At 35.0% G+C, this 22,417-nt stretch overlaps 1 protein-coding gene across 2 annotated transcripts in view; it reads left to right on the top strand.

Annotated features, from left to right (window-relative positions):
* Positions 1 to 22,417, top strand: part of LOC115421809 (NAD kinase) — a 61,368-nt gene that overhangs the window by 19,723 nt on the left and 19,228 nt on the right. The window contains exon 3 of one of the 2 annotated variants that reach the window (XM_030137748.1): positions 1,595 to 1,678. In XM_030137748.1, coding sequence (XP_029993608.1) covers positions 1,595 to 1,678 — 84 coding nt within the window. Of the gene's footprint in view, positions 1 to 1,594; positions 1,679 to 13,218; positions 13,568 to 22,417 lie in introns of those variants that run through there. The other variant, XM_030137749.1, reaches the window with a different exon arrangement.

Here is a 22,417-nt window from a genome sequence, read left to right as displayed (position 1 = left end):
TTTCAACAATACTGCAATAATAATGATAACTGTGATAATTTTGGCCACAATAACCATGATATGAAATTTTCATGTGGTTCCATCCCTAGACAGACCCTGTAGCCCCCCTTTCTAATGACAGTATACAGTCCAGTTTATTTGATTAGTCCCACTTTATGGTAACAGACTTCTCATGAGTTTGTCTCTAATTTCTTTAACATTATATGAAAACGCATCTATTTACTGAGAGGTATTTATGCATTGCACAATGGGAAAGTATAGACAGTTTAATTCGCCTAATCTGCTGATATGATTACATGGTATTAGTGACAATGACAAACTGTTCTAGATCCTGGACTTCCTCACTGTCAATACTGAGGGTGGGATGTGAATGGGGGGGTGTTTTTAACACAACCCAACCCTGAGGGGCGGTACCCCGGTCCCCTAGTGAGGATATTTGTTGTGTAGTCACACATACTGTACCACATTTGTCCAGCAGTCACCGCCAAAGTGTACACATGATTCTGGGCATAGCAACGTGATAATAAGGCTAATTAGTAACTTTTAGAGTTACTAATATCTCCCAAAATATTGGTCCTATCAACGTGCCGTTTTTGCTAGTCTGTTCCATGACCAAAAATACGTAAGTATGACAAACTGTATGGACTTAGTGTGATGCCTGAGACACACACGCACACACACACACACACACACACACACACACACACACACACACACACACACCAAGGTTATAATAGTTTGGGATTTTTCATTATAGTTTAGTTTTTAGTTTTGACTTTTTTTTCTCTAATTCAGTTGGCTTTAATTCGTTTTTAGAGCAGGTTTGTTAGTTTTTATTAGTTGTTATTTTTTTCTAAATGCTTAGTTTTAGTTTAGTTTCAGTATTAATTTTAGTTTTGTCGTCTCTTTTCTCTTCTTTGCCGTTGTATTCAAATAAATCCCAGACAGGACTCTGCTGCTTTCTCCCAACTTTAGTCTCCATGTTTCCACATAGAGTGGGGACCAGAAGACGACTGGAAACCACAAGTAACGGACCATGAAGTGTCGTATGGTGCTGCTAGCTAAAATTGCTCAAGCAAAATAAATCAATTTCATATTAATTCGACATTGACAAAGACGAAAACTAAGAGAATTTTATCCATAATTTTTATCTGTTTTAGTTTTGTAAACACACAAAACAGTTTCAGTTAGTTATCATTTTTCTTTTAATTATAGTTTTTATATATTTCAGTTAATGAAAATGTTTTTTCAATTCTAGTTTTTTTCATTTCATTAGTTTTCGTTAACGATAATGACCTTGACACACACACAAACACAAACAGAGTTCACTTCCCTTTTTATAATGTAAGATGATGATGATGATGATGAACCAAAATTAGAAAATACCTAAATGTATCACTTCTGTCTTTTTTTAGAAAAGAGAAATAGAAGTGAAACTTTGATTAGAATGATGTAAAGTGGGTTTGGTAATGTGGGAATTGAATCAGCAGTATTTGAATAATGTTGACCAGCTGTGATTATGTGTGTGTTTCTTTACCCATGGTCTGTTTCGTACTGGTTCCAAACATGAATGTGTGTTCTGTCTCGCTTCCAGGAGGACCCAATCACTTCATGGACCAAGCCCTGTGACCACGTTTGGCCCCAAGGCGTGCATGCTTCAGAATCCACATGCAGTGATGTAAGTCACACAATGAATGTGCTTTTTCCTACAGAGGGGCTGTGTATAATCCAGTTTTTCGCTGCCTTGAAAAAGCGTTCAGATTATGGAGGTGGTTTTATGGCCTCAGTCATTACCACTAAACTATATCCAGCCTGAAAAGTTACATGAATTATGTTAATGGTGGAAAATAACGATTATGATTTTATTGTCATGTATTGTGTCTGATAATCTGATCATTTATTTCATCAAATCAAACTGAACAAAATGGTGAAAAATTTAAGTCAACGTGTTTGACAAAACCCCAATGGCGTTTAGTTTTCTTTGTCTGGGAGGATGTAGGAAATCAGAAAGTAGAATTTTGACTTTTTAATCCTTAAAAATTGTTCAAATCAATTATTGATCATCAGAATAGTTGTTAATCAGGGAAGTAGAAACTGTATCACTAACATAAAATAGTCTCTTAACCTCCTGAGACCCAGGAAATGTCAGCAAAGTACCAGCTTTTTCTGTTTTTTATTAAATAAGTGCCTATATTGGAAACATCGTAATGCAACAGTTTTTTCAGATGCAGTTTTTAAAATTTTTGTGGAATGTCCTTTGTGGTGGACAGTTTTCTTTTCTTTTTTTTTTTAATACAGTTGTGAAACTCTTGTCCACAAATGTGGACAGAAAACCCATAGCTGGGTCTGAGGAGGTTAAACATAATGTGTTTTATATATGGTTACATCAAGGCTTTCTGAAAGCCCATCACCGCACTGTTGTGATGAAAAGAAAATATTTTTGAATTTCACAGCTTAAAGTAAAAGTACAACATGAAGATGAAGGAGTATATTCCCAAACGACCTCAGACAGGAGCTCACTGTGAGGATTTGTTTTCCTTCTGTCTGGCACAGTCACAAGAAAACACTCCCAAGTATGTATGGAACTTTAGTCAGTTATAACGGCACTACATCTTTAGCACTTCAGCTGAAAGTGCACAACCAAACGCTGTTTACAGATGTAAAAATTTGTTCTTAACCTTTTGAAAGAGTTGTTGAGTCTTTTGTCTCAGGGTCTACAGAGACTTAACAATATGTGATGTGTAGTGAAAGTTCCAGAAAGTCCTAACTGAACATTCAGTCAGAGTAACATCTAAATAGGCTCAAATTAATCAATAAATGTTGGAGTGAACATTAAACTATGTAAAAAAAAAAAATGTAGGTTTGAATGACTTTTATATTTTGATCTACTTGTTATTTTCCCTCAAAGTCAGTGTTTCCAAAGTGAGAGACTTGAAATGAGCTCCTGCCTTGACACTAACACACTGTATTTCAAGAATTAAAAGAATAATTTTGAGATAAATTTAATATTTCAAGAAAAGAGCAGAGTCATAATATATGTTGGTTATGGTCAAAAATAATAGAATTTGAAGAAAATGGTTCACATATCACAATAATAAAGTTGTCATATTTTCTATGTCCTCCTGAGACCCAGTGATGCATTTTAGTCCTCTGTAGTGGACTGAAGTTTCACAGTTTTACTTAAAAAATGACCTGTTACTTGGGTAAAACAGATTTGGACGTGTTCATTCATCTGATACGTAGGGCTGTGTATTGGCAAGAATCTGGCAATACAACACAAATCACAATACTAGGATCACAATACGATATATCACGATATATCACAATACTGTTAACAAGACGATATTTTTGGTTTTGTTTCTTTTTTAAAAAGATTATTTCCTGAAAAAACATATAGTGCAGCATTTGGATAAATAAAGTTTTAACATGCAGCTTTACCAGAACAAAAAAACCCCACACAAATAAATAAATCAATGTTTTACAGACATTACAGTTTAGGATCCTGCTTAAATGTTTGTATTCTCTTGTGAAAAAAATACAGTGTTCAGTCCCTGAATCATCCAACATTGTAATATTATTTTTGTGCATTCCCCATAAAAAAAAAACAAACAAACATTTGCCTCTTTCAGACAGTAAAAAGTGCTTTTAGGATGCTTGAATTATCCTTTATTTAACAAAACAGTGTTAACAATTTCAAAAAACTACATTTATGACCTGCAGTGTCACAATAGTACTTTTGTTGTAAGCAAACAGAACAAAATACCCATGTGAATATAGAAATACAAGAGCTTGAAAAACAAAAACAAAAAAAACCCAGAAATGAACCTCTGCCATATCTGCATTTGAATATATACCTAAAAATATTGATATGGTACTTTTTAATGTTGATACAGTATCATTAAGTGAAATTTTGTGATATGTTGTGATACCGATATTTTCTTACACCCCTGCTGATACAGCATTTCACATTTTGTTTGCTAATTGTCAAATGATAAATGTATAAAATCATCAGCTAACCGCAGTAGAACGCTAATAAAACCATTGTTTATCACTGACCATGAATCCCCCGTTGGTCTCCTCCATGTTGAAAAGGTCAAAGGTTATTTTCATCTTGGGGATCAACGTTTTGTCCCAGTTCTCTAGTGGAAAATATGACGTAAGGGGGGGGTTCATGTGCAATTTTCAGGTTCATAATTAGGGGTGTTAGAAAATACCGCTTCTGCAATATATCACCATACTTCATTTCGCAATACTGTATCGATATTAAAAAGTACTGTATTGATATTTTTAGGTATTTATTCAAATGCAGATATGGTGGAGGTTCTTTTTTTTGTTTTGTTTTTTGTTTATATCTTATTTATTATTGTTTAACACTGTTTTATTCAATAATGGTGGTCTGGATCATCCTAAAAGCACTTTTTACTGTCTGAGAGGCAGATGGTAGTTCCTTTGTTGGGACAAAACTACTGTTCTGATGTTAGTTCTGAACTAATAGAATATGAACATTTGAACAGGATGTTAACTCTTTCATGCATGACTTATGAGAATCTTTAGGCAAGATTTTTTTTCGTGAGTGTTTTTATTCCCCCTTAAGCATGAAAAAAACAATGTGTTTTTTTTTTTTTTTTTCATGGAGTTACAAAAATGTCCACACATTTAATTTTTGAAGTAAAGAAACGTGTCTTTAAAACCCAATATCAGAAAGTACAGAAGAGAATTGGGGCCACTGGAAAAAATACAATAATCTAGGGTTCAATATTTATTTCTTATTATTATGATTATGAGGAAAAAAAAGTTAGAATTCTGAAATTAAAGTCAGAATTCTGAGGAAAAAAGTCAGAATTCAGAGAAAAAAGTTAGAATTCTGAGGTTAACGTCGGAATTCTGGGATGAAAGTCAGAATTCTGTGTTAAACCCTTTCATGCATATTGGTCACTCCAGTGGACAGTTATTCTACAGCTGTTCTCTTGTATATTCATGGATTTTGTTGTTTTTTTCATTGTTTTTTTTTTTGACACATATCTTCATTAAAGTTTTAAGACACTACATATCTTTTTCTGACATGAATTGGTAACATTATGTAGATCTCTCCTGTGCATAAACCCCTAGAATCACAAGCCCTCCCTATAGTTTTCACACAATTTATCAGAAAATACATGTTTCTGTGCATTAAAAATTAAATTTGTGGTGTCCAGCTGAGTGGACATTTTTTCAACTTACTGAAAAATAGGTTCATGAGATTTTTTTTTTTCATTGTTATTATTTTTATGTGTTTTTGAATTTTTTTAAATTATTTTTATTATTACTATTTTTTTTTAAATTTGCTTTTCAGAAGAAATTTTTCAATTGCGTTGTTTTTTTCATGCCTAAAGAGGAATAAAAACTCTCAGAAAAAATGTTTGATTAAGGTTCTCATAATTTGTGCATGAAAGGGTTAAAGTCAGAATTCTGGAAAAAAAAAAAAAAGGGCGAATTCGGAGTTTAAAGTCAGAATTCTGACTTTTTTCTCAGAATAATAATAAAAAAAAATAAAAAATTACACCTTTTTTATTTTCCAGTGGCCCTAATCCTCTTCCATAAGAAAGTGATATGAAAACAATGAAATAAAAACATTTTTAATGCCGCTAATCTGATGTTTTCTCACATTTTAACATATTCTTATTCTAGTTATTACTCATTTTATGGAGATAACATGAAAACCTTTGTGTCTAACATAAACAAGTGGTTGACACTCAAACATGTTAGTGCAGATCAGTTTTATCGAGAACAGCAAAGTGACAGTACTGGTCTGAATGTCAGTGTATGGGATGATGCATGAGTGTCCACTGTGTGGGCTGATATGGAACTAAAACAACAAAACCCATGAATATACAAGAGAACAGCTGGAGAAGAACTGTCCACTGGAGTGACCACGATACATGAAAGGGTTAAACTGTAATGTCTGTAAAACATCATTTCAGTTTGAACATAGGAACGTTTTGTGATATAACATTAGATCCTGTTGTGATAAAATAAAAATGTGTTTAGTGTTTGTGCAGATTTATGGTTTTGTTCAATTGTTCCAGGAAATAATCATTTCAAAAAGAAACAAAACAAACAAAAAATTGCCTTTTTACACTATAATGATATATCATACCATGATCCTAGTATTGTGATTTATATCGTATCGGCAGATTCTTGCCAATGCACAGTCATGTTCATAACTAATATTTACCATAATTCCCACAGCAGGTGAAGGCAGGCTGGGCCTCATATGTAAGTGTCCTCCACTGCTGCTTTTAGATGGCGCTACGTGAGGGATTAGACGTTTCAGGTTCTAAAGCTGCTAGACAGGTTAAAAGTAGTAAAACCAGGCTGACTGTTTCTTAAAATAAATACAGGACTTGGAGAAAGCCCTAGTTCCACTGTGACAGACTATAGGCATGTGTGAGAACACCAGCTGAAGCAGGAAAATGGTATTGATAGTTGACTTGAACAGGTGAAAGTGACCTGTGTCCCTGTTCCTGGAAACTGGAAACTGGTTTCTTCATTCAGGGTGTGGTTTAGATACTGTTGAAGATGAATGGGCTTCTTTTAATCTCATTCAGCATTCAACAGCTGCAACAACCTCCACCCATCACGCTAGGCCTAATGTTCTAAACACTCCCAGAAATGCAACACAAGGAGCTCGGCGGTGTCAGCACCAGGTCACTGGAGTCCACAAAAATGAAGCCAACATGAATCAATAAAAGAGGCTTTTCCATCTACTTTGAATTATCTGTTTAGAATAAGATAAGATAAGATGAGATATGCCTTTATTTGTCCCACAAGGGGAAATTCCAGGTTACAGCAGCGACGCATAAAAGCACACAAGAAAAGCACAGAAGAGCAGAAGAAGTGCAAAATCAAAGAATATAGACAGTTGAAAAGCTATATATACTATTTACAGTTGTGTGTATTAGAGATGTAATGATATGGAAATTTCATATCATGGTTATTTTGACCAAAATTATCACAGTTTTCATTAATATCGCAGTATTGTTGAAATTGTGCTCAAAATGTTCAAAAAGTACTAATACACACACTGAAATAATGTAACCAAGTGGTATTTTTGAAAAAAAAAACAAAAAACAAAGCAAAACAAAAAAAATAAAATAAAATAATAGACACAATGTACCTTCTATTGCAGAAACATTCAAGTATTAACCCTTTGTGGTCTGAGCCTGTTTTGTCCGTTTTTCAGTCCTTTTGATTTTGCCTTTATATACTATATAAACAAATGTTTACTATACCCATGTTTGGGATCTGTTTTTTCAGCACAACTTCATCTATTTCATCTGTCTATTATTTTTTCACTTTAGCCTACTATAGCAACATAAAAAGCAAGAAAACACAAAAAATATATAAAATCTGATTTGAAAAATGTATATAATTTATTGCATAAATAACACACAGATGCTTAACGAACCTTTTCAAAGACTTTAAAAGTGAATATTGGTTCCAAATAGGTATAGAAAATCTAAATTGGAATAAATTAAAACTATATTCCAGTATTTGACATAAAAGCAGATCGTTACATAGGCGTTTTTTCCTCTAAAAGTGCGGTAATCAAACACGGTTATCATGAGAATTAGAATTTAAATGGTAATACAAACCATTGGCAATTTTACTGCCATTTATCGTTTTACTGGTAATCGTTCCATCCCCAGTGCGTAAGTTGATCATGCTACAGGTTGAACAGGCATACGGTTTATTGCACAGAGTTACTTGGAGCAGTTTTTGTCGTGGAGCCTGACCGTTGCAGGAAGGAAAGACCTGTGATAGCTCTCCTTCACACACTTTGGGTGTCTCATCCTGTCACTAATGAATGATAAGACTTACTTTATCAGAATCCAGAGGGATACATTTGATCATATTTGGGTCAAATGGATCATGTTTGCATCCACTAGCCGCCCAGAATTTGTATCGCTCCTCTAAAAATGTCCTCATTTATGTAGTTTCCTTGTATTTATTCTTTGGTTTATGTTTTTATAAACATATCTATATATTTTTTCTACTGTGTTTAAAGAACCCAGAGATAATTGTAACACCAATACTTTTCAAGTGAGAAATAAAACTGTAAGCACTAGGGGTGTAAGAAAATATCGGTTCTGCAATATATCGTGACATTTCATTTCACAATACTGTATTGATATTAAAAAGTACTGTATCAATGTTTTTAGGTATTTATTCAAATGCAGATATTGTGAAGGTTCATTTTCATTTTTTTTTTGTTTTTCTTTTTTGTTTATTATTTCATTTATTATTATTTAACACTCTTATTAAATAATGTTAATTCCTTTGTTGGGATCGCACAAAATCCTGTTCTGATGTTAGTTGTGAACTAATAGAATCTGAACATTTGAACAGGATCTGAAACTGGAATGTCTGTAAAACAGAACTTCAGTTTGAACACAGGAACATTTTGTGATATAGCATTAGATCCTGTTGGGATCAAATAAAAATGTGTTTGTGCAGATTTCTGCTGTAATTAAATTCTTCAAGGAAATAGTCATTTAAAAAAGAAACAAACAAAAAAATTACCTCTTTAACATTATCATGATATATCGTGATATATTGTATTGTGATCCTAGTTTTGTGATTTATATCATATCGCCAGATTCTTGCCAATACAGAGCCCTAATAAGCACCAAGTTCATATATTCGTTTTTTACTTCTTCTGTATAAAATATGAAACACCAAAAGGGCTCTAATAGCTATCATCTGTAGGGATGGTAATGTTGGAGATATTTTGTCACCTTTTTCTAAAAAAATAAAGTGGAAAAAAAAGCAGAATGAACAGACTAACACATTAGCAGTTTTTATCCTCTTGGTGTTCAGCTCATTCATCATTAAATTAATGGGATGTGCAATAAATGGATTTATAGTGACATAAGGTCAGTTTATTTGGAACAACATATGAGTTGAGCTGCAGACTGAGGAACCGCTAGATGTAACCAGAGGTCTTTAACGCTCACTTTCATCCATTTTGAAACTGGCTTTAGTTGTAACTCGTATAAGCCTTAGTTTAATGTTTTTGTCTGATCTGTTTCCCATAGAACAGAAACCTGGAAGGATTCTCTTCCAGAACAGTCAGTTGTTTGGTCTACAGAGTCTCAGAAAATAAACCCAGATCAGCCCAAGGTGATTTCTTCAGATGAGTCACATGAGCCAAAGATATTAAGTTTACTATCATAGACGAAAAAAGAAATTAATAATTTAAGAAAATTAAATTAGAAACGTTTGCCTTTTTTAAAATTACTCTGACCAGTTAATCTATTATGAAATACTTGGGGAGTGATTTAAGAGTTAATTATGTAATTGAATAGTTGTTGGAGCTCTAATCTAATATGGCTTTTATGTATATCTTAGTATGATTAATTGATTCAATAATTATTGTGCATTGTTTTTAAGTTTTATTCAGTTGTTCACTCAGTTTGTTTCCATTGCACTCATTCACATTTATGACGGCGTATTAGGACCACATAGGAAGAATAAAAACACCTGTCACTATGGGAATAATGTCATAATATTTCGAGAATAAAACCATAATATTATGAGAATAAAGTCATAGTTTAAAAAAAACTCATAATTTAACCAAAATAATGTCGTACTTTTATTTAGGGCTGGGCAAGTTAATGCGTTATTACCGCGTTAACGCATTTATTAAATAATACCTACAATTTTTTTTATCTAATGTCAATGCCATTTTATTCTAATTCCTATTCTTCTGCCCTATTTGTGTGCGTGTAGTGATTAGCTCGGCAGATGGACAACAGGTTTACCAAGAAAAGCCAGATGCCGAAAACTTCTGTCCAAATCTGTTCCTGTAGACTCACTGTAAAACTGCAACACACAAACAAAATGTCTAAGTTATTTTCATTGCCTTAGTACATTTACTTGGCAGTATACAGTCAAATAAATGGGAAAAAGATCGCTAGCTCGATGCTAACTTGAATGGGAAAATCCATAGACACGCAAACGATTAGCATTTACAGATTATTTAAGATTTACAACGTCTTTTTATCCAGCAACAAAGGTTCACATCAGAGATATTTGATACTATTCATTCTGACAACAACTGAACAGAAAATACTCACAGGCAAACATTTTTGGGGGCCATACAAACAGAGTGAAAGAAACGTGTCTGTTAGTTCCTTCTTATGTCTGAACTGACTACGGGAACACCAAAAGGACAAAACATACGTTAGTGCAACTTATTCCCACCACTAGAGGGCCCCCTTTGTTTACTTTGCACAACTGAACATCACATATTCTTTTTACAGTCCGTTGCTGTGGCTCTGTGAACACTCGTAGGTAAACCATGGGTCACAGGAACAGGAGGATGTGGATCAGGGTTGGTTTGACAGTCGGCGTCATCATGTGTTTCAACCAATGACAGCATTTAGGGTGGGCGTAAGACTCCTGTCAATCACTCACAACCGGAAATAAACGGGTGTGGACATAAACATGTGTAAAAGTAGCGGTCTGTTCCATGGACATTTTCATTTTAAATGTCTTCAGATGGTGGGGGGGGGACACAGGTGTTTGGAAGCACTGACATGTGCAATTATTTTTATCAGCGGAGTACTTCAGTCTGAAATATCACTGAAAGGAAATACACACTGTTGATGCAGGCAACCCCCCCTGCATATAACTATGCGATTAATGATGATTAATCACAGAAATCCACACGATTAATTGCAATTAAGAATTTCAATTGTTGCCCAGCACTACTTTTATTAAAGTCGTTGTATTTTGAAAATAAAGTTGTAATAGTGCGATTAAAAAGTCATCAGTTCCTCCTCCATAAAAAAGGCAGTTTGCTCTAAATCTATTCAGTTCTTATGACGAAACAAACTCAAACGTGTGCAAACTGTCTTTAAAGTCCTTCAACTAATGCTAATGTGTTGACGGTGGGCGGGGCTAATAAGCTCAGTATTTGGTGGGCGTGGCTAATAGGCTCAGTATTTGGCCTTTGTGCGTAAACCTCAAATGACAGTAGAACCGCACAAAATGTTCCAAGTTCTACATTAGCAACGAGTGGGTACGACTTCATTCTCGTAAATTATGATATTTTTCCTGCCTGTTTTTATATTACAATATTATTCTCATAATATTGCAACTTCATTCTCGTAAAATTATGACTTTTTATCCGACCTTATTCTCATAAAATTATGGGTTTTATCTTGATATTTTATGACTTCATTCTTGTAGCGACAAATGTTTTTATTTTCTTATGTGGCCCTAATAGGTGGTCGTACACATCCACCCTTTATCAGCACAGTTTTCTCACCATCTCCAGTGTGAAAAACCTTTTGGCAGTATTTCAGGGTTTTTTTTTTTCTTTTTTTTTCTCTGTGTTTCATCTGACAAGGAAATTGCAAAAATGTCAAGGTTCTCATTTTTTAACTCACCACCTGTGGAGATCAGATCCTCACTGTAAAACAAATGACACATTCATATGTGAAAAGTAAAACCAGTCATTTATGTAACAGTTGACCTTTCATGTTATCGGCCTAGTGCTTTTGTCAAATGCTTGAAAACCATCGCTCTTCTATACCTGTCAGACAGACTGTGGAAGTGTGGTCTGTTGGCTCAGTATTTTTGCAAATATACTCAGTGACTTTCATGTTTTCATCCAAACTGTGTCCACACTGTAAAAAAAAAACCTGGAAAAAAAAAATGGTTATATTCCGGTAGCAGGGGTACCGAAAAAATACTGTTAAATAATGGAAAGTAACCATCTCATAAAAATACGGTAATTTTCCATAATTAAAATACTGTTTTTTGCCTTAACTTTACATGACATTTTGCATATTTTTTTTTTACTTTTTAATGTTTAATAGAGAATATTTTCATGTATTAAAACAATCAAATTACCTATAAATATATATGTAAATAGTTTTTAATGAGACTCAGTTGTCCAATCCACTGATAAAAACTGTATTTGGACAGTTTATTAGTGCTTATACATGTTATATATTCACAAAAATACATTCATTCAACATTTTTGTTGTGAAACCTCTTGTAATTGCACAAGATATTTGTCGATTAACAAACAAGTCTGGTTCAACTGACAGAACTAATCTTCTTTTGCGGTTAACTGTCAGTAATTTTATCTTTTTTTTTTTTTTTTTTACAGTATTAAACTTTAAATTAACAGTTTAATCTCATAAATAGAAAAAAAAATCTGTGAATTTACGATACATTTGCAAATGTATTTTAACTGTATTTTTCTGTGAAAAAAGAAAAATATTTTTAAAAAATGGAAATTTTTTGGTTATTCACAGTTACAGTTTTTTCATATTATTCTCCATTTGACATGTAAAGTCACAGTCTATTTTTGTCATTTCATTGATATTTTCCAGTATCTTGAAAATACAGGAAAAATCTGTAAAATAAACAGTGAAAATTCTGTTAAATTACAGATTTTTTTTACAGTGCAGAGTGTTTGAAATTTTCCATGACACACCAGACAGATATCAATGCTATCTATTCTTTTTAGTAAATTATTATTTCATAGTAATCCGATCACAGAATGAGATCTTTGAAAATAACATGCAGATGATCCTGTAATGATCATAAGTTTTCCTCAGAAGGCAGCTTTTCTAGTCGGTGAGGTAGATTTGGTTACAATACACCGTGTGTTTTAATATCTTTTAATGTTTCCGTTAAGATCAGTTATACAATGCAGACCAGTTAAAGCTCAGAGTTTTTGTAAATGCACACCTTTTCAGATGAGTAAATTCACGTACATCCTGCTTTATTCCCATAATACACAGTTACATCCTTTACCTGTTGAATCATTCACTGTGGACTTCCTCTTCCTCCTGGTCAACAGGCCACCTCTGTCTGTTTCTGACAAAGGCTCATTAAGTCTGAGCAGGAGTAGAAATACCTGAGCAGGTATTATGTCAGTGAAGACGGCAGATGTGAACCCAAAGAGGGGTTCACATTTGTTTTTGTTATGTTTTGCGGTCGGTTTTATAATTAGCAGTGACTGCACGGTTACGTCACTGAGCTGTGACACCTGCCATTACAGTGGATCTACTCGTTTGAGCACATAGGCAGTGTTGTCTCACACCTGTCCAATAAGGGAAGAGCCCTAGTGTTCCGTGGGCGGGCTGAGCAGAGTGGGCAGGGCTTGGTTGAAGTCACTCTTTAAGATGAGTGAGAGCTTTAATTCAGCAGCAGGAAGCTCCAGGGCACACAGTCAGTCAGTCTGTGGGCTCGTCCACAGCACATGGACAGACGCTCCAGCCTCCCACAGAGCCGGGCGCTGACTCACAGCTGAGCGCCGCCGCTCCACGGGCCACGCCACGCCACTCCTGCCGCCGTACCATGAACTTCAACTGCAGGGAGGACTTCAAACAGTTGTAGCTTGTTTTGGAGTGAAGTGGTGGAGGAGGACAGCGACGCAGAGCGCTGTTCTCCTGCTGACTGAGTCTGAAGAGCATCCTGAGTACATGTTTACAGCCATGAAGTTCAACCAGTGTGTACTGCAGGACATCCCAGGGAACGGCACCGAAAACAAAGTCTGGAAATGGTAGGACAACTTTCACACATCTGATGTGTAGAGGCTAGGGATGGAACGATTACCGGTATAATGATAAACTGCGGTAAAATTGCAGAGGGTTAGTATTACTGTTTAAATTCTAATTCTCATGATAAACGTGTTTGATGACTGCAGTTTTAGGGGAAAAAACCTTATGTAAAGATCTGCTTTTATGTCAAATATTTGAGTATAGTTTTAATTTATTACAGTTTTGATTTTCTATGCCTAATATTTGGAACCAATATTCACTTTTAAAGCCTGTGAAAAGGTTCATTAAGCATTTGTGTGTTATTTATGCAATAAATTATATACATTTTTCAAATCAGATTTTATATATTTTTTGCGTTCTCTGTCCTTTTATGTTGATATAGCAGGTTAAAATGAAAAAATAATAGACAAATGATATAGATGAAGTTGTGCTGAAAAAACAGATCCCAAACATGGGTATAGTAAACATTTGTTTATATAGTATATAAAGGCAAAATCAAAAGGACTGAAAAACAGACAAAATAGGCTCAGACCACTAAGGGTTAATATTTGAATGTTTCTGCAACAGAAGGTACTTTGAACCAATTAATTTTTTTTATTCATTTATTTATTTTTTCAAAATACAACTTGGTTAAATTCTTTCAGTGTGTGTATTAGTGCTTTTTGAACATTTTGAGCACAATTTCAACAATACTGCGATAATAATGAAAACTGTTATAATTTTGGTCACAATAACTGTGATATGAAATTTTCATATGGTTCCATCCCTAGTAGAGGCTCCAGGAATGTTGTTTTTGTAGGGCCTTGTACTAAACTGACAGAACCGCTTCAAAACCATTTAGTCTTTGACTCTATGAACGTGTCGTGCACGCTCACATGCACGCAGCTTCCATACCTGATTGTTGATGCTACATTAACAGACAACTGCATCTAGTGGTAAATGGGTCAATTTGTATGTTATTCAGGTGTATAGTGTTCAGGGTTCATACAGGTGCTTGAATTTCAATGTTGTGTTTTCAAGGTCTGAAAAGTGCTTGAATTTTAGTTTAAGTGCTTGAATTATAACCAGTCGACTTATAGAGAGGTGATGCATTTTTGAAAATACAAGTTTGTGTTGAAAAAGGTAATTGGTGGGTGTTCCTAGGTCGACTCCAGGTACATTTTTATCTGAATCTTTGTCTCGGTGCGAGTGTGTCTGAAGTGACTTCCCTTTTTTCGATAAAAGTCGGTGTTCCCCTTTAGCTTCTAAACTTTTTGCTGTTATGGAACATAATTTTAGATGTTAATAGCAGAATACAATTTACATGATAGTCATAAAAAGTGAAAAATATAATCATGTCTATTTGTATTCCTGTAAATATGTATTTTAGATAAGGTGATGTGCTGAAAACAATGGAAAATGACCCTTAAAAGTGTATGAATTTGACCTTTATAAAAGTGTGCTGTAACCCTGAGTGTTGAAAAGTACCAGGGTGTTGAAATGTGTGTGATGAGCTGAAAAATGTAAATTGCTGAAGTTTAAAAAGCAGTGTTCAACTGGTAGTAGACTTTTAAAGGAAAGTCAGTGTAATAATTGGAATAACTCAGTTTAGATCACTAAATATCAAACAAAACTTTATCAATAAATCTGAAACAAGTATTGATTTTATAGTAATCCCACGCACAATTTAATGTTAAGAGCTTTTTTTCCCCTTTTAATCCGTAGTTTTACAGCAGACAGTTCAATCTGATTTTAAATACCTGAATGTTAGAGAACTGTTAGAATCTGTCCACAGCCATTTGGTTAAAATCTTTATTCCTTTTTTTTTATGATTAAAACACAATAAATCCCATTGCTCACAGTACATCACAGTATCGAACTTTTCTGAGCTCCAGATGAGGCTGAGGTCGTATGATCCTCCTCTAGGGCTGTGTATCAGCAAGAATCTGGTGATATGATACAAATCACAATACTAGGATCACAATACGATATACCACGATATATCATGATACTGTTAAAAAGGCAATTTCCTTTTTTCTTGTTTTGTTTTGTTTTTAATGATTATTTCCTTGAAGAATCGAATTACACCCAAAATCTGCACAAATACTAAACACATTTTTATTTGATCCCAACAGGATCTAATGTTATATCACAAAATGTTCCTGTGTTCAAACTGAAATTCTGACATTACAGTTTCAGATCCTGTTCAAATGTTCATATTCTATTAGTTCAGAACTAACATCAGAACTGTATTTTTGTGCAAACCCAACAAAGGACCGAACATCTGCCTCTCAGACAGTAAAAAGTGCTTTTAGGATGCTTCAAATAACCATTATTTAATAAAACAGTGTTAAAGAATAATGAATAAATTATAAACAATAAAGAAAAACAAAAATGAACCTCTGTCGTATCTGTATTTGAATAAATACCTAAAAATATTGATATAGTACTTTTTAATATCGATACAGTATTGTGAAATGAAATATCGCGATATATATTGCAGAACTGATATTTTCTAACAGCCCTATCCTCCTCATGTCTACAGCATCTTCATCTGACTCAAACAAACACTTTTACAAGGAATGTGTCCTGATGAGACTTCTATTTATTATATCATCAAGGAAAATGGCAGTGGTCATGTTAATACAGTGTGGTTAGCAATTCTATGCTCAATCAAACAAACACACAAGTTAGTGTGTTGACAAATTGACTGATGATCTTGTCGTCTTCCTGTGTCCATTTTAGAGAGCAGCACGTGTTGGAGCTTCTACAGGGAAGTTGACACTAATAAAGTTATATTTATGTTCTGTAAAGGTCACAAAATTCCAGTTTGATGCAGAGAATGATGTGAACATATTAAAATGAGTTCTCAGTAATCAGGTTTGTACATAAATTTAACATATTGGGGTCATTAAATGCATCATAGATAAAGGTATACATGTCATTTAATCATTTATTTTCAGTATGTTTTCTATGAAAGGGCCCACAGTGATGGCAGCCTTTAACCCTTACAGACCCAAACGTCCACCTTTAACCCTTAAAGACCCAAACGTCCACCTTTAACCCTTAAAGACCCAAACGTCCACCTTTAACCCTTAAAGACCCAAACGTCCACCTTTAACCCTTAAAGACCCAAACGTCCACCTTTAACCCTTACAGACCCAAACGTCCACCTTTAACCTAAACTATCTACTGATCTAAACTGTTTAATTCCTGTTGATCCATTAATCCTATCAATCCATGTCAATAATTGATGTGAAATACAGATCTTTATCTTTTCATGGTCATCAGGTTTGACTCATGTGGACGTTCAGAGGCTCTGTGGTTACCGTGGAAACACCGTCATCTTCTATGACATTGATTCACCAGTCAAACACATGGAGTTGGATCAATGATAGTGGATGGACACACTGGGTTTATGTTCAGTTAATAATATATTTTACTGGAAAAGTCCCCTTTTCTTTAGTTTTTTCTGTTTTTGACATAATAGCCGTTTAATCTGAGCTTTTATAAACATCTACATGATCAGTAAATTAAACATGGGCAAATACCTGATTTTCACAGAAAAAACAAAGAATATAGAGGATAATATTATAATTAACACTGTTAAATGTTAAGAAAGGTTAAATAGAAACATTAATTTGGGAACTGACACTGAAGTAGTACTAAGTCTTTATGGGTTAATTTTTTATAAAAGCGTCTCAGTTGTAACCCTTGTATTTATGATACATATCAGATCAGCAGGTTCACTAGATGGACCATGTTTGACAGCAGTGTCAGTGCGTGGACCAGTGCCAGGCCTGTGCTGTCAAAGCTTTAAAGAATGCCCATGTCATGGCCCTGCTCTGCTGCCAAAGTGGAGACACGGCACACAAGTATTTGAGGTATTTCTGTGTGTTTGAAGTAATGGAAACAGAATTTCTAAGAAGACGTGAGCTGCGGATATTGAAAGCTTCTTAAATGTGTGTGTATTGCTGCGTTTCCACTACGTGGAACCGGCTCAACTCGAATGCCAGATACTATTCCTGTAGACCGTTTCCATTGTAGGATACTACTGACTTTACAGTACCTGGACGTCATAGCGATGCGGCACGTTACTTCCATGTTGTCTTCTCAGAGAGTCGCTGATAAACTCGCTTGTTGCGTGTTGTCTTGTTAAGCTCGTACTGAATTTTTACGTCAGCCATCAAAGACTGCATCTCCTGACTGAATGGTGTAGTTTTACGGGCTGTCATCATCATCATCATCATCATCATCATCATAATAATAATGATAATAATGATATGATGATGATGATAATAATGATGATAATAATGATGATAATAATGATAATAATAATAATAATAATAATAATAATAATAATAATAATAATAATAATAATCATGTGGAGGTGGGGGGGGGGGGTGCTTTGAGGTGGTCAGCAGAAACTGGTCCTGAATAGATCACAGCTCTGCTTCTGCTTGTCATGCTAATGAAGGTTTGGCCTTTGTGTGTTTGTGTTCAGCCTCAGGTGTCTGTGAATGACTGAAGTACGTCACACATGGGTCTGTTTCACTTCACTGAGCAGGTGTTAACATGTTCTACCACAGTAAAACTCTGCAAATGCAGGAAACGCACAGTGATCGACCCAACGCCACCTGATGAAGTGACTGCTGCCTTTGTAAATCAGTCTGGTCCTTTTGAGGCTTTTGTCAGTGCTGTTGTTTCATTTGCCGCTTTTCAGTAGTTGAGTCTTCTTGTGTGTGGTGTTTTATATCGAACCAAAAACCAGGAACAGGATATGTTCAAACAGCGCTTGCATGATGGTTGTGTGTCAAGCGCTGTGTTGCACCAAGAGTCCAGCGCTGATTACAGGCGAATGGAGCAGATAGTGTGTCAGATAGTGCAGTCAGGTGGAGTGAACAGCTGCAGCTGTGGAAAGACGTCAAAGTTTCAGTTCCTGAAACCTCCAGGTCTTCACAAAGAGGGTCACCAGGGGCTACATGCAAGGTTATTATCATTAACGAAAAGACGAAAACTAGAATCGTAAAAACATTTTCGTTAACAGAAATAAATAAAAACTATAATTAAAAGAAAAGAACCGTAACTAACTGAAACTGTATTGTGTGTTTACAAAACTAACTAAAACGTATAAAAATAATGGATAAAATTCCCTTTGTTTTCGTCTTTGTCAATGTCAGATTGATCTCGGCTAAAATGTGCTTAGAGGTCTTATTTGTGTCTGTGTTCATATTAAATCAGTCTCAGTGAATCCAAAGGAACTTTGTGTTGGTAAATGACAGTTGTTCAAATGGACAGGATTTCAGTTCTGTTCAACATGTTGATGCTCATATGAACTATGTTTTCAGCTCAAAAATGAACCATTTCAGCACAATTAATGCTATATTTTCATGTCACAAATGGACAAGTTCTATTTGAACTGAATTGAGCTGAAAAACAAATCTATTCTTTTGGATTCCCCAGTTTTTCTTCCCAGATTCTCTCCTCCATATCACATGTTTTATTTGTACAGGTTCAATCTGGAGTATGGTGCTGATCCATCCTGCTTCTGTTCCACCAATACATACATGAAGAATGGCACACAGCACTGTTTACATCAACACTTTTACAATAAGAAGCATTTTTATACAGAAAGAACAATTCTATATTGTTCTTTCCTCTTTAGTCTCATGCTAAACTATCCAATAAATAATAGTGCTCCTAGTTTTTGCACAGGGATCATTAGTGTAAACGCTGACATGGCTGCAGAGCATCAGTATGATGGGATCCACAACAACCATGTCACATCCGTCCACTGACACATTTAGTGTTTTTGTGTCAGCTGGGATTGTTTTAGATCCACAATACCAACATTTATGAAGAAGAGCACAATTACCAATAGGAAGTCTATAAGTTTATTTCTAATAAAGTACTGGTACTGACCAGAGCATCATGGGTAATGTCACGTCCGTCCACCAGCAAAAGTTTTCACATCCACGTGCTATTCCAAATCCAATATTTATGAAAATAGAGCTTCCACTGTCAGAGAATATCAGTAGTCTGTGCACAAATGGATTAGCATTATTTACACACACTTCTGTGACTGTAGGACAACTGGTTTTTCTTGACAAAAATGAACACTCATTTGACCCCCTAAGGAAATTTTAGCTGATATGAAACTCTAGTAAAGCTCTAGTAATTTTAGCTGCTGGCACCATATGATATTTAAGGGTCCGTCACTTGTGTTCACTTGTGGTTTCCAGTCGTCTTCTGGTCCCCACTCTACCTGGAAACATGGAGACTAAAGTTGGCAGACAGCAGCAGAGTCCTGTCTGGGATTTATTTGAATACGACAGCAAGGAAGATAAAAGATATATATAAAAAAAAAAACTAAACTAAAACTAAGCATTTATAAAATAACAAAAACTAATAAAAGGCGGACAGGGAGAGGCTGCAGAGGACAGTCAAGGCAGCACAGAGGATTGTTGGATGTCCTCTGCCCTCCCTGAGAGACATCTATCCCACCCGGTGCCTCAGCAGAGCTCATAAGATCAGGAAGGACAGCTCTCACCCCGGTGCCCAGCTGTTTGAACTTTTGCCCTCTGGGAGGTGCTACAGATGCCACAAGGCAAAAACAAACAGACTGAAGAACAGTTTCTTTCCAGAAGCCATCACCATCCTGAACTCTAACATGCAATAACCACATACCTGTGTGAAATATACACTTTACTGTGCAATAACTGCTTACTGTGCAATAACTTTTCATAATTCTCACATCCATGATCATATACCTTGTATTTTCATATTTCATATTTCTTCCACATGTGCAATAACTTCACACTCTTATATTCCAACATATTTGTATATTTATACACACCACTGCTGCTACTGTTTTTCTTAAAAACTTTTTTAATTATTTATTCTTTGTCAGTGTGCAATAAGTCCTCACTCCTCATACTCATACCCTTATATTCTTTACATTTTTTAATACCTCTACCTCAGACGCCTTATTGTACATTTGTATATAGAGCATTTTGCACTTTTATCTTATTTTTTCGATTGCACTATTTCTACTTTGTCTCTTTAATATTTGTTGCACTGATATGAAGAAGCTCCCCCAATTCCGTTGTACAATGCATAATGACAATAAAGAACATTCTATTCTATTCATTCTATTCTGTTCTAAAAACTATCAAACCTGCTCTGAAAACAAATTAAAACTAAGTGAATTAGAGAAAAAAAAGTCCAAACTAAATAAAACTAAACTTGAATGATAAATCCAAAACTATTAGAACCTTGGCTACATGTCAGTATGAAGCGGACAGTTCTAATCTTCATCTTGGTCTGATAACTGGAGTGGCATGTTTCAGGAGCTGGTACACCACTAAAGTCTGTTAGAAATGTGAAATGTACCTGATGTACACTACTGTGGCAAAGTTTTGGGTGTCCTTTAGTTGTTTTTGCAGCGTTGAAATGAACATGCATATTTATTTCTCAGTCTCTTTTCTTCAGATACCACGAGAAAATACAGGAAATATGAGCACAGCCTTAAAAGACGCACAATGAAACTGAACTAAATGGGTTATAAAGGTTAATGTCAGTATTCAGTGTGACCCCTGACCCCATGACTGACCACTTTGGTTTAAACAACCTGTTTTTTTGTCACTGAATCTTTTGCTTTTACTGCTGTACATACTTTACTGTCGTATGTACAGCAGTAAAAACAAACGTTTCAGTGATTAAACAAACAGCTTCTCTAAACCAAAGTGGTCGTATTTACTGTGACCTTCCTTTTACACTGAACACGTCTTTAATCCTTTTATTCACTTTCAGATTCTTTTTATTCCAGGTTTCATTCAACACATACTAGATGTTTCTAACGGTTTTTGCTGCTTCTTGTCATGGGGTCAGGGGTCACACTAAATAGGGCTGTGTATTGGCAAGAATCTGGCGATATACGAATCCCAATACGAGGATGACGATATGATGTATCACGATATGTCACGATACTGTTAAAAGGGCAATTTTGTGTTTGTTTCCTTTTTTAAATGATTATTTCCTTGAAGAATTGAATTACACCAGAAATCTGCGCAAATACTGAACACATTTTTATTTGATCACAACAGGATCTAATGTTATATCACAAAATGTTCCTGTGTTCAAACTGAAATGCTGTTTTACAGACATTATAGTTTCAGATCCTGTTCAAATGTTCATATTCTATTAGTTCCCAACTAACATCAGAACAGCATTTTAGTTCACTCCCAACAAAGGAACTGACATTATTTAATGAAAGTGTTAAATAATAATAAATAAGATTTAAACAAAAAAGAAAAACAAAAAAACAAAAATGAACCTCCACAATATCTACATTTGAATAAATACCTAAAAATATCGATACAGTACTTAATATCGATACAGTATTGTGAAATGAAATATCACGATATATTGCAGAACCGATATTTTCTTACACCCCTAACACTAAATACTGACTTTAACCTTTATAACCCATTTAGTTCAGTTTTTTTGTGTGTCTTTTAAGGCTGTGCTCATATTTCCTGTATTTCCTTGTATCTGAAGAAAAGAGACAGAGAAACAAATATGCATGTTCATTTAAATGCTGCAAAAACAAATCATCTAAAGGACGAACAAAACTTTGGCACAGTACTACCATACTTTCCGGACTATTGGCCACACCTGACTATAAGCCACACCCACCCTGTCTCCAGTGTCTCACCATGGATTCATTGATGCCAGGCTTACGTGCAGCAGCTCTATTTCCTTCTTCAACAGCTGGATCGATCGTTAGCATGGAAAACATAAATTAGCTGTATCATTTTTGAGCCACGGGTTCACAGCGTGTGGAAAAAAGTAGCGGCTTATAGACCTGAAAT

This window comes from Sphaeramia orbicularis, chromosome 7 (assembly GCF_902148855.1).
Source record: "Sphaeramia orbicularis chromosome 7, fSphaOr1.1, whole genome shotgun sequence".
NCBI classification, from domain to species: Eukaryota; Metazoa; Chordata; class Actinopteri; order Kurtiformes; family Apogonidae; genus Sphaeramia; species Sphaeramia orbicularis.
This window is presented reverse-complemented; position numbering and strand designations above follow the sequence as displayed.